At 37.0% G+C, this 16,146-nt stretch overlaps 2 protein-coding genes across 7 annotated transcripts in view; both read right to left on the reverse strand.

Annotated features, from left to right (window-relative positions):
* Positions 1 to 131: 131 nt before the first annotated feature.
* On the reverse strand, positions 132 to 8,512 carry LOC110831201 (transcription factor E2F5). Of its 3 annotated transcripts, none has more exons than XM_087349169.1 (9): positions 8,360 to 8,512; positions 8,063 to 8,172; positions 6,355 to 6,466; positions 5,236 to 5,394; positions 3,788 to 3,937; positions 3,195 to 3,356; positions 2,902 to 3,073; positions 2,706 to 2,762; positions 132 to 659 (listed from the first exon to the last, which is right to left on the reverse strand). In XM_087349169.1, exons 1-9 carry the CDS (start codon positions 8,471 to 8,473, stop codon positions 544 to 546), a joined length of 1,152 nt encoding a protein of 383 aa, XP_087205295.1. In that variant the 5' UTR covers positions 8,474 to 8,512; the 3' UTR covers positions 132 to 543. The 3 variants fall into 3 exon arrangements, with proteins under 3 accessions (XP_087205295.1, XP_087205297.1, XP_087205296.1); XM_087349171.1 differs by having other exon boundaries at positions 2,702 to 2,762; XM_087349170.1 differs by lacking the exon at positions 132 to 659 and adding an exon at positions 995 to 1,979.
* A 1,906-nt stretch (positions 8,513 to 10,418) lies between these two features.
* The window catches only part of chas (chascon), an 83,157-nt gene continuing 77,429 nt past the window's right edge, over positions 10,419 to 16,146 (reverse strand). For all 4 annotated transcript variants that reach the window (XM_087349165.1, XM_087349167.1, XM_087349166.1 and 1 more), the window contains one exon: positions 10,419 to 14,493. In XM_087349165.1, coding sequence (XP_087205291.1) covers positions 13,101 to 14,493 — 1,393 coding nt within the window. In that variant the 3' untranslated portion in view covers positions 10,419 to 13,100. The remainder of the gene's footprint in view (positions 14,494 to 16,146) is intronic.

The raw sequence follows: 16,146 nt of genomic DNA on the forward strand, positions 1-16,146 counted from the left end.
CAGGGACTGTGAAAATATGAGGGGGGGGGGGGGGGGGACTTCCAACAATCAGCACAAAAAAAAACACACACACACACACAATGGGACATATAAGCCACATTTTATAAAATTAAGGAAACATAAGAGACCAAGACCTTTCACACAATTTATTTGAATTAACGACTCTCTTAACTAGTCTTACCTAGAACACAAACAGTATCCATTCACACAATCATAGTACATCACATTTACTGTATATGCAGCAACTACATTCTAATGGAATTCTTCAACTTTTTACTCAGAATACCGATTAAAAAAGTTTCGTTACCAGTGTTCATGGAAAAGTGCATGAGTTTTCACTGTTCAGGTACTTGAAAGAATGCACTTTCTCCACATCCTGTTCAGAATAATAGCATACAAAAATCTGTAACATTAACTGAAATGGAGTTCAACAGGACGATAAACAATGTCCAACGTAGAAATAAGAACAAAACTGTTCCTGCATTACACGTGTCTTTCATCTTTGGAATCAACTTACAAAACTGTCATTCACTTCTAGTGGCTTTACATGGAGATCATGGGCACATCAAAGAGATCACAAATGCCTTCACCATCTCCCAAATTGAAGAAGTAATCTTTCTCGCTTGGAGGAGGGCTCAATCTGACCAGAGGACCATAGACTGAAACAGAAGATGAAATATGTGAGGACTTCAGGCTCTAATGGCACAGAGCATGAAGATGACAGCCTTTTGGGATATTGCTCCAGTTTTATAGATATAGATTGGCATTTCAGAAGTGCTTAGTGGCTCATCACCCTGATGATAAGGGCAATAAGCACCTCTGAAATATAAGTCTACTTCTACGAGACTATTTTATTACATATTATAATATTTTTCAGTATGATAAATATTTAATGTAGTAGAAAGAAAAGATGGTGTCTGACTACATTACTGATGCAGTCAGACACCATCTTTTCTTTCTACTGCATTAAATATTCATCATACTGAAAAATATTTCAACTAAAAATTTTAAATTTTATATTAGGTACCAATTTGTTGTATGATAAGCCATTATTTACAAAACCTAAAGTTCAACATGGCTTCATGTTAAGCAGGACTTTATACTGGACCAATATAAACAAAATTTGCATTTGCATGGCAACTTTTAGTATAGACCCCAAATATAAAATTATGTAACCAGTTCAGGTTTCAAAGATGAAATATGCAGATGGTTAGACAATCTTGTGTGTTTATTTTATAACACTCTGTGAAAATAACACACAACCCCCTTACACCTTAGCTAAAAGCTGAAGCATACGGCAAGGCCAATTACCCAACAACTCATTAGCCTTCATCAGGCAATTCTAGCCATATTATTTTACCTCTTCACTGGCAACTAAGAAACTGCTCAGTACAAATGTCCCTGGCAGTGAAAAGCCTGAGATAACATATTGCAATTACTTATCTTATATTTTGGTGACAATCATGACTAATTCATGTTTTTATGTTACACAAACTGAAATAAATTTCCTTAAATTGGGAGACACAAGTGGAAGTAGAGTTGCTCTCTGTCTAAACACTACACCATGCAGGTACGGAGGTAAAGCTCCACACATCCCAGATCTCAGCGTTGACCGAGGTGAGAGGTCAGGTGGAGTGCTTCTCTGGTGACTACCACTTCTTTCAATATCCAATTTGCATATCTTTCCACTTTGATATCCAAAGAATAATTATACAGAAATACACTCAAAGGATACTACTGTTTCACGGTACTCACCAACACCTGACAAATACGGCACATGTAGCACTGGAAAAAAGGGGGGTCCATCCATTTGGTATCACAAGAGGCTAGTGAAGGTTCAGATTCCAGATTACAAGTACAAGTTAGTCATCTCATCCTCAACAGCATCAATGGAAAGGGTTGTGGCGTAGGATGAGCCAGACAGATTCTGCCTATAGGTAGGATGATTAAATGGTGTAAGGCTGTAGAACCTGGAACAGCTGGTAAGAGGGTAGAATAACCTGTGCAGGTAGAGTAAGACTGTTGGCTACACAGCCAGATGAAGTGAACCTGGAGGTAGCAGGGCCCCCAAGAGTGAAACTGGAACTAAAGGCTACAGAGCACCACAATAATCTTGTCAGGGATGAATTTAGCTCGTTTACCAACTTTGGACACAGACTGACTGATTCTTCCACTGTTTAATACTGCTGTTATCAAATATAGATTATGAAGTATCAAAAGGCAAGTAAGAGTGATTGTAAGATGGTAGGTAGGGATTTGGAAGAGTCAAAGCCAATTAGCATAAGCTATACCAGCATTTACCTAGAAGAACCGAGAAAAGGAATGAAAAACCTCAGTCTGGATAGATGACTCTTAAAAGAGATTCAATAAAGTAACAAAATACAGAACAAACTCCATGAAAGAGGGTAACTTTTGAGAACCCTATAGCTGCTATCCAAATGTGTATGTATACAAAATGTCTAAAAATACTTTGGTTTCTGCACCTGTAACTAGACAAAATGCATACAGGGCACAAAGACCAACAAATAGTTTTCTACTTATCACATAAAGACTTTTGCTTGTGACATCGGCACATTTCTTGATCCCTCATGACAAAATATACAAAATTTACAGAATTTTTATCACTGTAAAATAACACCCTTATGGCTCAAAGAAGAGAGAGAGAGGTTTAATGTCACAGCACAGATCAACTTTAAGTTACCTACTTTCTGCTGAAATAAGTTCTTCCATCAGTTCTCCATCTACCTCTGACATGGGAACATCTGAAACATAAAATACATGCATTAAGAAAAATGCAATTTCGAAGACCTCTGAACAGCTGGACAGACCAAATATATATTCTGAAGTTGCGACATGTCAAAAGTTCTAAACCACAACAAAGATAGGTGTTTAATAATTAACCTGTGCTTCCTGCAGACACAATATCACTGAGGATGATGTCAGGTTCCAATAACGCAGGGTTGCATTCTATTTCCGCTTCGGGATCAATTCGTGGCTGTTTTGGTGGTCTTCCTGGACCACGTCGTCGCTTCAAGCTGGAACTTGAAGGACTCATTGGGCGTGTGGTTTCAATCTAAAAATGTTATTTTGTCATAAAAATGTTGAAACATGAGTGAAATTCAACAGTTAATGAGTATATTTTCCATTATAACATGCATAAATCTTCATTTTTGAGCAACGAAAGGCTTACTTACTTGAGCCGTCTGCCGTGTCGGTATTCGAGGTGACAATGAGCCAGGTTTCTGTGGCGAGTTGTTCCGTGACCTGGTGGAACGAGTTGCAGGAGGACTGGGAGCTGCAACAGCTGAAACCTTTTCAGTGTCTTCTGATTCTACGTCCAATTCTTCGGTTTCATCCTGGAGCAAACCAAAGCATTCCTTCATAATTCACATGTATTAACCTATCCTGTACTACTAATACAAGTAAAAGGTCAACATTTCTTGGAGCTTAAGTGTCATGCCATGAATGCATATGGAGAGTGAAGGTAAAGCTCCACATATTCATAATCTTGGCACCAAATATAAGTCAGTGGTCAGCATTGTACACTAGTTGTTTTACCCCAAGGAGCTCCCAGTGCCCTCTAACAAGGAGCACTGCGGGCCACAAAGCCAGTACGGACAGGAAGGCGAGAAAAAGAAAGTTCTGCCTTGCCAGGAATTAGAGTTATTCATTCAGGATATAAATCAGTACTACTGACAATCATTTTCCCCACATAATGCACATCTCATTTCAAGAAGAAACACTAGAAGAGCCATTTACATGCAATAATACCAAAGACATTAAATACCTTGACACTGGACTCTAAAACAGACTTTGGGGGTGGAACTTCTATTGCCACAGGGCTGGTGCAATCAATGTCCTTGTTAACTAACAGAACATATATTGGACCAACTGATGACTTGAGATGGATCTGATAATTCTTCTTGTTGCTGCTATTCTGAAAAGAAATTCCAAGCAACATGGAAGTTTTCACAGAATACTGGCTTATTTATTTTATAAAACTGAATTAGATGCTGAGGTTATGTAGCATCAAATGTCATATGATAGGGTGTGAATGAGCCATCAGCAGGGATGTGAGATACAGCAATCTTGGCCTGTTTTAATGTCTTTTTCACATATGGCCCAAGTTCGTGGCTGCCAGAAGCTTGTAATTCAAAGTAATAAGGTATGCAATATGTTATTTCTGTTCCAAAAGTATCTACTACCTGTGGACCCTTCCCAAGCACCCATACTACAATAACAACCAAGTTTTCAAATGTTCTTCTAACTTTATAGCTGTATATAAGAAATTAAGAGGGGAAAAAAATCAAGTAACAAAATAAGAGTAAAATAATTACTAACACCACTACCACTTTGTTTTCAGCAAGGCCAATACGACCAGTTGTAACGACTCGGCTTGTAGGTTTATAAATTAAACTTCATTGCAGAGACAGATATGATTCAGCTTGTATGGTTTCATAAATCATATTTCACAGCAGACATACATTTCACAAGAGGCCAAAATTATAAATTTGGTAGTGTTGACAGATCAGAAACGGGTCATTAATATTCATATGTGAAAACAAGTTATGTACCAAACTTGCCTTGAGAACTGGTGCTTAAATGACTTATTAATTGTTTGCCCATGGCCTGCACTTATAAAATTAAGCAAGAGACTTACAAATATGACTGTACGTGCTTTATCATGATTCTTGATAAAATGCATGTTTAAAAAACTAACTGTGATTGATCTGGCAACTTCATTAAAACCAACCAAACTATATGAAAAACTATAAATCCATCCTAATTTCCTAACTATGGAGTAGAGTCCTGATAAGCTGATCTTTACTTCAGTTAGTCATGAAATTTCCTACCTGATAAAACCAGGTTCATTACCATGTTGACAACAGCCCACCACAGGCCCCATTCCTGAGTCAGATGAATCTAATCCATATCTTTCCAACCCATTTCTGTAAGATCCATTAATTAATATTATCATCCTATCTCTGCCTAGGTCTTCTGAATGTTCTTTTTTCCCCCTACAGCCTTTCCTACTGAAAAACATGTCATATAAATGTGTAGAATATATTTACAATCTTCTTTCTGTCAGGAAAATGTGATATTAAATCTGACAATCATAATGAATTGGAAGGAACGTTTCCCTTCTTACATTATGTATTATTGTTAATTTGTGCCATCTGCATTAACACAACATAAAACCCATCACAACTGGTCCAGACTGAATTACAAACTCACATGATCAACCAAGGGAACCTCCAATTCTGTTCCACTGGGAGCTTGGATTGCAAGCATTGTGTCTTCCTTGAAACACCTACAGATGTCTTCGTGTGTTATATATGCCAGGTGACAGTTTTCAACATCATCCGTAATGTTACAAATACTCTGCTGCATCCACTGTAAAAAATGTACGCCATCAAAATTAACTCCATCGAGTTTTCCTCGAGTAGTTGACATTTAACTAGCAAATCGGTTAGTGTAGTGACTCTTTGAGGTGGATAACCAGGATCTGATTCTCAGCTGAAACAGCATTCACCTACTGCCAAGACATAGACTGCAAGGAACTTGACCAAATACTTGTATGTACTATAATGGCAAAGTACCTGGCACTGAACCCCAGGTTTATTAACTACACTATTTCTACTATATAGGTTACATACCTTTGCATGAGGTGAGATCATAAATGGAAAGTAGATAAGTGGTTGTGGCCTTTTGCCTGAAGTGATTAAAATCCAGTACCTTCAAAAAATCTAATTTACATGTAAAAAATAGGATAGGGGAGCTTAATAGAGGCTAGAGCTCAGAACTAATAAAGTTTTCTTCATTTTCCCCATTTAATCAACTTAAATAACTTAAATGTGCCAACAGCTTCCTTGTTGCCATCTTCTCTTTATATTAAAAATGCCCAAAAGATAACTAGTTCAAGCATGTAAAATTTGTTGTTGCTTTATTCTGTCAGAAATTAAACACTTAACACCCCTCGTTCTCCAATTGAGTAAGATCAAGAATTAGTAAACAAGATCATACAGTGTATCCAGATTTCTCTTGACACAATTAGCAAACGAAAATCTGGCCCAAAAAAAGTAATTTACCAAACCAACTACTTCATAGGGAAATGTTCTTTGTTATAACAAACTGAAATTTTGAATACTAAAATATAATTTGGTTCATAATAAAAGTAATAAACATTTCAAAATAAAAGCATAATTTATGTATCTCCTACATATTATATATTTACTGCAGTACCAACCAGTTCTACATCAGGCGTTAGGGACAGATGTTACTTCACCTCATCATCATAACCATCCCAGCTAAGACAGTAAAAGAAACCACATTAATTTTATTTATAAATCAGACCTGTTTGTGCATATCTAGCTTCTGCTCATGTTCATCCAGCCTCGATATCTCCTTCCTCAGTACTGCTAAACGATCTGCCATCTCCTGAGTGTTGCATCCTGGTCCAGCACCCCTTCAAAATCATACAGATAAAATACTATTAAATTATAGATTGAAATGGGGGGGGGGGGGTAATAAACTTCAAAACTCCTGGTAGAGGCACATAAATAAAAAGGGTGTTGTCTCTCCCTCTCTGTAACGCATTTCTTGTTCCATTTTAAAAGTCTAGCAAAATAAGAGCCAAATACTTTAGCTTTTAACTTGTATAAATTTAGGATCACAAGCAAAACATTACCAGTGCAGTTTCCTATTAATAATAACTGACACAAGGCAGTTTTCAGATTTTGTAAAACTTTGTTGTAAAATTGAGTTCAGAATCATTTTGTTTTCCCATCTGCTATTAACCAACTTCTCAATCTGTTGCCCTAAGCTTGGCTGGAAGTCTATACAAGCAGGAGTGACACAGACAGTAATATTGACAGCGAGAATGAATGCTGGGAGGGTGGAACTGGGCAGTGGCACACTACAAGCAATGCACATCAACAAATTCTTTCTTGTTATATTTTAGAAGTGCATAAACATCTTGCGACCATACATATATTAAACTGCTGTAAATAAATACTGAAGTTTTCAATAAAACACAGTATGCAGTATAAAAGTTAATCATGTCTTTGTAAAAATTTAAATATATATATTCCAAATTATAACATAACTGGATTAAAATAGGGCTCTATGATTTCAGAATGGGACAAGACAGGTTTAAAGAAATACAGTGGGAGGGTGCACACTGAATTTATCATGTTCTGGATAAGAGCTAGCGGCAGAGCTCCTGTTGACAAAGTAACGAACATCCAGCTCCCATATAAAGTGGGGATTTTTTAAATAACTTTGCAACTATTGGCTTATCAGGAAAAACACTGTTACAGTAGATAAAAAATAACTAGCTGTGAAACATCACAGTAAGAAGAGAAGAGAAGAGAAGATGGAAAGTACAAAAGGCAGCCAAACATCAAAGAGTCTGAATGAGCAAGATGGTATGATTAGAAACACAGTTTTCCTTTTTAATTTCAACAAAATTGGTTACATCTTAATGTACTGACTTTTACATTACACTGAATTTTGTGGTTCAAAGGAACTCTAAAACACTAGTAATACAATCACATGCCTTAACCCGCAGGAGCTACTTCTACAGTCTTAATGTTATAATTTCACATGACAGTATAAGGAACGATTGAGCTATTTCTGCATGTGCTGTCACTTTGCAGCCTTTCTCTCCCTATCACACAAGTATGTGTATCAGTCAACACACTTCAGAGTTATTTTTCACCCACTGTACACATGGTGCGTAAAAGTTCAAAATATGCATGAAAAATGAGATGCAGATTAAATTTGAGGAATTCTTGCTACCATTCAGTTCTAAATCTTTCAACTTACGTCTACCAAACAACTAAATATTAAAATTAGAACCTTAAGACAAAAGCGTAAATGAGAGGACATAAAAATAATCAAACTGTAGTATGAGGATGTCAATTCACCTGGTTGCAGATAACCTCTTGTCAACCTTCACATTCTAAAAGGCAGGAAATATCTAAATCAGACTGCCATCAAGAATCTACTTTGTTAAGATATCTTTATAAACGGTTCTGTTCCTTGTGTAATATGTACTTACTTCCATTGTATACTGTTTTTGCTTTTCTTCTCAATGAGACCAATGCCTTCCAAAACATTGGTTATGTCATATATTCTTCTCTTCTGCCTCACAGCTAGTATATCGGCAGCCTTAAACAAAAATTAAATACATTCGCCTCTAGAACAATTAAACTTAATACGATATGGGAAACCGGACCAGAAATATTATACAATGACCGTTAGCCCATGTGAACATTCAAAGGCATACGGTATTCCTGACAGCTCCATACTACTAGTACAAAGTATTACTTTCACACACACGAAAATATTTACATACTACTTTCAAATCCAGTACACCATCTCGGGCTTTTTGCAAGAGAGAAACAAAACGCGTTGTTAACAACCCCAAGGACTTTTCGAATCTACTTTGTTGATTGTCGGCCATCTTCATAAACCGTTGTCAAATTGTAAACGTACCGGAAGGGAATAATCGCTACATATGATCCATGCTACATTTGCCATGGTTCACATAGAACAGGTCGGCTAGGTAAATTTCACATAGGATTAGTAGGAATATTTATGATACATGACCTTTTATTCCTTGCATTGGGTTGAGACTATGTATCTGTTGAAATTGACCACTAATAGGTCCACTGTCCGTCCCCAGATAATAAATGTGCGAATATGGAGCAGTAGTGGAATTATTTTGATGGAAAAAATCGAATTACTTGCAGAAAAACCTGTCCCAATGCCACTTTATCCACCACAAATCCACACATGAACTGACACAGGCATGAATCCAGGCCTCTGGAGTGAGAAGCCAGTAACTACCTGAACTATGGCATGGTTAATATCCATTACCATATACAATTTTATTTGCCTGTCCATCTTGGTTCATTATGTGCAACAAAGTTCAAAACATGAAGAGGGATAAGAAAGATTGCTTTGTATGTACACAAAAATTACCATTGCAAATTTTCATATCCTTTTATTTTACAGTCCCTAATGTTTTTAAGAAGCCTTCACTAATATCCCCCCATGCATATACCCACATCTCCAAGTAATCTCTTCCTGTAGGTTTTTGACCAAAATTTTTGTATGCATTCCTTCTTTCCCAGTATATGGTACATATCTCATTCATCTCATTCTTCAATTAATCAGCCTTAAATATTATAAGATTTCCAATAAACTTTTATAGGAATTAACCTTATTTATGTTGAACAACATATCACTTTTAATGTAAACAGATTATAAAATTTCTTTATAAAGCAAATTAAAAGTGACATCGTCACTGTGACTGAAGCCATATACTTGTCAAATGGCCCAACACAAAAATTAATGCCTGACTTCAGGCTCTTGACTGATGTCAAATGTAGAATTTGCCAGACCCCACCGCAGCCTCATTTGCACGACCCGTCACCAGAGTCATCATCTTCAGAACATAATTTGTTTTTCCATCATAAAATTAGCACAGATGTGCCATCAGTACCATGCCATTTACTGCAAGTTCCATAAAAACCACCCTGCGATTCAAACTGTAAGACCCCCCCCCCCCCCCACACACACACACACACACACACAGACATGACAATACCAACAGAACCATTTTCCTTATAAAATAAGAGAAACAGGCCAAGATTTTATGAGGACCAGGATGAAACTGAACTATGAATGTTTTTGTTAAATTCTTTATTCATGAAAGTACCATGTACTTGATTACAAAACATACCAAAATAAGTGTATTAAGAAATGAAAATTCACTTTTACTATTAATTATTATTAAGATTTGCATTTGGTTCAAATGTAGGTTTTTGACCAAAATTTTTGTATGCATTCCTTCTTTCCCAGTATATGGTACATATCTCATTCATCTCATTCTTCAATTAATCAGCCTTAAATATTATAAGATTTCCAATAAACTTTTATAGGAATTAACCTTATTTATGTTGAACAACATATCACTTTTAATGTAAACAGATTATAAAATTTCTTTATAAAGCAAATTAAAAGTGACATCGTCACTGTGACTGAAGCCATATACTTGTCAAATGGCCCAACACAAAAATTAATGCCTGACTTCAGGCTCTTGACTGATGTCAAATGTAGAATTTGCCAGACCCCACCGCAGCCTCATTTGCACGACCCGTCACCAGAGTCATCATCTTCAGAACATAATTTGTTTTTCCATCATAAAATTAGCACAGATGTGCCATCAGTACCATGCCATTTACTGCAAGTTCCATAAAAACCACCCTGCGATTCAAACTGTAAGACCCCCCCCCCCACACACACACACACACACACAGACATGACAATACCAACAGAACCATTTTCCTTATAAAATAAGAGAAACAGGCCAAGATTTTATGAGGACCAGGATGAAACTGAACTATGAATGTTTTTGTTAAATTCTTTATTCATGAAAGTACCATGTACTTGATTACAAAACATACCAAAATAAGTGTATTAAGAAATGAAAATTCACTTTTACTATTAATTATTATTAAGATTTGCATTTGGTTCAAATGTAAATCTAAGTAACATACTACATTAGCGCATGCCTTAACGGAGCAGTATACGTAAACTTTATTTAAATCATTAGTAGCACTTATATGTAACTAAAACATAGCTTAAATTAATTAAAGGGAAGGCAGTAATACATTACAGAATTCTGATGAAAAGTATGACTAACAAGTATTGTACAGTTGTCATGCAGTATGGTAGGGTTAAAAAAATGAAGTTTTTAACCTCATTTGTAGGTTATTTTTTAAATAAAAACAGAAGTGGCATATGAAAAAGAACATGCATTGAAATCTGAGTCTTGATCAGTTCAAGCTACATCTGCGACAACATTCTTCTCATACTGGTTACCACTTTTATATAAAATTTAAATTTTTCTGATTAAAATAATATTAATTTAAGATGGCTGTCTTCTGGGATGTTGCACTGTGTAGTTTGGTAGATATTTACTGATGTTTCAGAGGAGATTACCATCACCATCATCAGGGTCAGACTATAGGGTGCAACATTCCAGAAAACAGCCATCTTCATACACATTGCTGTCATAACCTTAAATTTCACATTGTCAACCATGATCTTGCAAAGTTCTTATATTTTATTATGGCGAAGTGTTTTACAAAGACTTCTTATAACTATTTTTTAAAAACAATAATAACTTTTTGGAAACTGCTAGAATATCTGTGTTGGTTTGTCTCTATACTGAGCAGCATTTATGGAGGTCAGGATCATCCCTTCGAGGGTATAAACGAAGTATTTAATCAGCTAATAAATTCTCACAGCTAATGATAGTATCAGTTAAAATAAATTTTATTTTGAGTCCTAAAATTCTCATTTTGTGCAGACACGAAGTATTGCATGGTGCGTTTTTTTTAATATAATAAATGTTTAAGAATCTTATTTTATTCTCTTATAGTAAATTGTTAAAAATCCACAAATGGAAGCCTGTAAAGCAAGGCACATATTCTACTTATTTCATTTGGAATTTTATAGCAGTCATATCTTCTGAAAAGGAAGTGTGAGAAGTACGAAAATTCTCAGGGAAATTTTCGGACAACTGTGTTGTTGTAACCCTGATATCACGGACTTTTAAAACACTACGTAAGAAAAAATAGCATGCATCATCATAATCTATTCTATTATCAGAATTTCAGATGAATGAAGTTGATTCAGCTGTTGCATTTCATTTTGTGGGCCACATATTCAGCCACAGCAAAGAAAATGGAACACTTCTATAATATTTGAGTCTTTCACAGCAAACTGTGTGCAATGTGAAGTCTTCTGTGACGTAGTAATATAGAAAACTGCCATCTTCAGGGAAGAAGTAACAGCTTTTGTTCCACGTCACATCCATAAAATCCTACATGGTAGTGGAGGTAAAACAGGACATGATCTTAAACTCTACGCATGACAAAGGTGAATGTCTAGCTTCACGCTCCGGAAGCGTTAACCTCAGAGGCTGAACCTCCGGTGCTCACTGGATACGAATCAATAGGGTCCTCAGAAACGTCGGACGTTTTGACAAATCCAGAAGACACTAAACGGTAAACAGTTGTCTCTCGCAACAATAGTAGCACTGGTGTGAATATTTTGTAATTAACTGAAGTACGAAATCAAAAATCATCTTCCATAATTTAGTCTCATTATCAGCGCTTTGAAAGCTTAAGTACTGGTGATACTTTACGGGAAGTTTTTCCAGGCTTTGCCTCTTAATTATAAGCCACGATACCCTACATACTACATACTCGTATTTTCTTACGTATATTTTATATTATCTTTCTCACATTTCGACATGTTTCACTTATGTTTGGCACAAACTTGTCGTTAAAGCTAAGGGCTAATGTGGTCTTCCTTTGTCAGGAATTCACTAAATTATTGATCTAAATTCACGGAATAGGCACAGATGAATTACTATTTCTAGGTAAAGTACGTGAATATGCTAATGTTGAAGATATTTCTTCAATTGGCGAAGTTAATGACAGCCCACTAGAAAGGTCTAGAAAGGATGGAGTTTGGCATATACATAACTTTGTTAAAATTAGTGATTCTGGCTACTGCGTGAGGCGATGGGAATTTTACATCCATCATGACAATTACTGAGTCATATTATACTTACATACGTCCTTGCTACGCAATCAGTTATTTAGAACCATTTCCGAAGTTTGCAGAACGAATTACTATATCTGTTCAACAGCAAGCAAGCCTTTTGCTTCTGAACACCTGCAAGATAATTCAACAGCTGAGATTTAACGAATAATAATTTGTTGCCTGAAAATCACTAACACGAGACGAAGATTTGTCATATTTCAGCCAAAACACGCGAAGGTCATGAGAAAATTTTCAGGCACCATAAATCCCACACTTACTTGCATAAAACTGCCCGAATCCCCGATTACATAAATGCAGACACACTTCTAACATTCTTTTGTTACTAATACTTAGGCAATTCACCGCAAAACATATTTGGAATTAATATGGGTTATGACGGGGAGGTTTAGACGTGTTTATATTCAAATAAATGTCCACGAGAAATAGGCCTAGGGCGAAACAGCCTGCCGGGTTCATTTTCTGGGCGCCTTCACTTCTATAACCACACCTCCTCCACCGTTGCGCATCGAATACGGATTTGAATTGTGACTTAAATCTCCACCCCGCAGCCGGCTCTTAGTCACGGTTTTTGTTTCGCTGGACTCGATCGTCTCTGTTGACAGCCCTCGTTTTGTCGGGATCGTCTTCTTAGAGAAGCTCTGAACAGTGTTTGTAACACTGGGCCTTATGGGGTCATCGGATTTTGACGTGATACGAACAGTTTCCGAGTAATCGTCATTTCCGATACTGCCTCTTCTCACTATGGACGTCGTCGTACCGCTGTTAGTTTCTTTGAAAGGCGGGGTGTGGGTCAGGGTGCTGGTGTAGCCAGGTTTTGGAGATACGACACGATCAACGCCATTGATTATAGGAGGTCGATATGGCGATGACAAAGCTCGGACTCCTCTAATGGAATCATTTTCAGGAGTAGCATTTGTACTGGAAGAACGGAATGAACTGCTATAGTCGAGGATTCTGTTTGAAGATGCTTTGTTTGAAATTCCGTTTCTAAAAGGTGTGTTGTTATATGGTCGCCCTCCGGGACTTGGAGACAATGGTCTGACATCAGGATCTTCATCCCCATGAAGAGTTTTATACAGTTCTGGTGCTCTGTCCATCAAACCCTTCAAGAATAGCTTCTTTTTTGTATCTTGAGTCGAGGTGCTATTACTTACGTGCCCATTACTTATCAAGTTACTTGTACTTTTAGAAAACCTGTGGCTTTCCCGACTTCCGTCAAGATCGGTATCGTCTTTATCCTGACCGATGGATTCAGAAAGATCTCGCTGACTGCGATTTATGCTGGCCAAGATTCCAGGGCTCTTTAGTGGTGGTGGAGACTCATCTAAACGATGCAGATGTGGATTTGACTTATAGACGCTGGTCACATCTCGACCCCTGGGCCCCAGAAATAACGAGGATGATTCTGTGTTGCCTGGTTCTCCAGCGTGAACGTTAAAACTCTTGCTGCGTGTGAGGTTTGAGCGGTAGGTCCGGGCGGGTTTTGCAGGTCCTGTGGACGAAGACATACCTATCCCATTGGTCACTGGTTTATTAATTCCTATAGATGACGTAGGAGGGGTCACGTTGTTGATTATAGAGACATTGATCATGCTGTTGGAGTGAGGTTGGTGTGATTTGTTTACTCGATTCAGGCGACTGGATTCCCAGTGGTGAGAGTCGTTTGAGGCGCTGTTCCGTTGAATGTACGTCTGTTTTTTGACTCTCTCGTCATAAAGTTTCCGCGGTAAAGTCTGCGCACCTCGACTCAAACTCGGGTCTCCATTAGGGCTGTATGAACCACCACCTGCCAGTCGACTCGTCGATTTGCTTAGACGTCCCAATGTGTTGCTGCTAGCTTTGGTTCTGAAAATAAAAACGTAAAATTTAGAGGATTAAAATGTGCAATTCAGGGCATTGACGGTCATGAAGTAAATCTATTTATAACGTGTGTTGTCGTGAACTATAAAATGGCACATAAATGAATGGCGTTTATCGTCATGCGGTCTTCAATATTAGTGTCTATCGTCATTTATCTGCTGCTTTAGCTCATGTCTCGTCTGTCGTCATAAAGCGCATATTACGTACCACACAATTTGCTATCAGAGCATTTAATGCAGGGATTTAGATACCTTTGCATAACTTGGGGTCACTTTCACCTTTGCTTATCGATTCGAGGGTCGCAAAATTATAAATGAGGACAATTTATTGAAATGCCACGGCAGATTATTAAAAATGCTACTAATTTATACCTACTACCAAATCAGGTTCATATATTTCTCAACAGCTTACTTGAATGTAATTAGTCGTAACTTAGATGTTTAATACAGCTTTTACTTGAGCAATCTTTGAATGTCAGATTTTTTTGTCTGTTGCTGAGATTCAATTCATTTCTTCGAAGTATTTATAAGTGAAGTGTGTCCTAGTTCTAGATTTGTCGTTCTTCATTAAGTGAAAAGTTGCTCACAGCAATAATTACTGCCATATGCTGGCGTTATTAACAAGACACGTTTTCTGATATCAGGTAACTATTTATCAGAGTGAAACAGTATTACAAAAAATGTGCACGGGTCATATAAAACACATAAGTATACTGAAATCTCTTTACATGCATTTGTTACATTTTCAGAATTTATTTCTATAAGAGCTATTGCATTCAGCGTTAACAGATGCGACCTTTTGTATATACTGCCAACACATCAAACAATTAAACACATTTTATAGTCATTACTAAATTGAAATCAAATTTGAAACTAATCTTATCTACGACAGCTGCTATTCCTCGACTTCAGACGTAATAGTTATAAAACCGTGACTCGGTCGCAGAGCCTCGTTTTGTGAAAACAAGTTGAATTAAGTGATTATTAAATTGGCATGATGACAAAGGATGGACATTATTCTTAAGTTCATTATTTTCTAAGAAGCAAGGGGGGAAAGTCGGTCGCAGAAAGTGAGATGTCAGTTTCAAAAAGTTTTAAGAGACGACTCGATATTGAGTTACACGAAATGCGATAGATCAACAGATTTCTGCCATATTGATAAGGCTGTCTTTTGGAGCGTATCCAAAACCCCCGCTAATAATGAAAGTTGCTGGCATACTTTGAGCAACGATGTAGCCCGAAATGGCCTAGCTGTTGGCTTGGCAGCAGGAAACTGATTGTGATTACAAACAATTCGGAACACAGAATAATCTGATTTTTAAAACACAGACAGACAAAACGAAAAATCCAGATTCATAGGTGAAAATATAAAATTCGTAAGACGAGATACAACGTATACATGGAAAAGTCACAAAAGGATACAAGATATGTGAAATGAACTGAAGATCGGTCCAATGCAGCTTAGACTTAACGCTACAGAAATAAATTAATCTAACAAACTGCACAGAGGCGTAACTTCGAAGTACAAATAATTGAAACAAAGGACCAGGAAGACACCGCAGAACTGAAGACCGAACCAGTAAACATCTTGACTGCTTCTTGTCGCTCATGACAACAGCGATAATTGTACTTAGAAAAT

This window comes from Zootermopsis nevadensis, unplaced genomic scaffold (genome assembly GCF_977971745.1).
Source record: "Zootermopsis nevadensis isolate Lab colony 2312 unplaced genomic scaffold, Znev_1.0 Znev_ptg000015l, whole genome shotgun sequence".
In the NCBI taxonomy this organism is placed as follows: Eukaryota; Metazoa; Arthropoda; class Insecta; order Blattodea; family Termopsidae; genus Zootermopsis; species Zootermopsis nevadensis.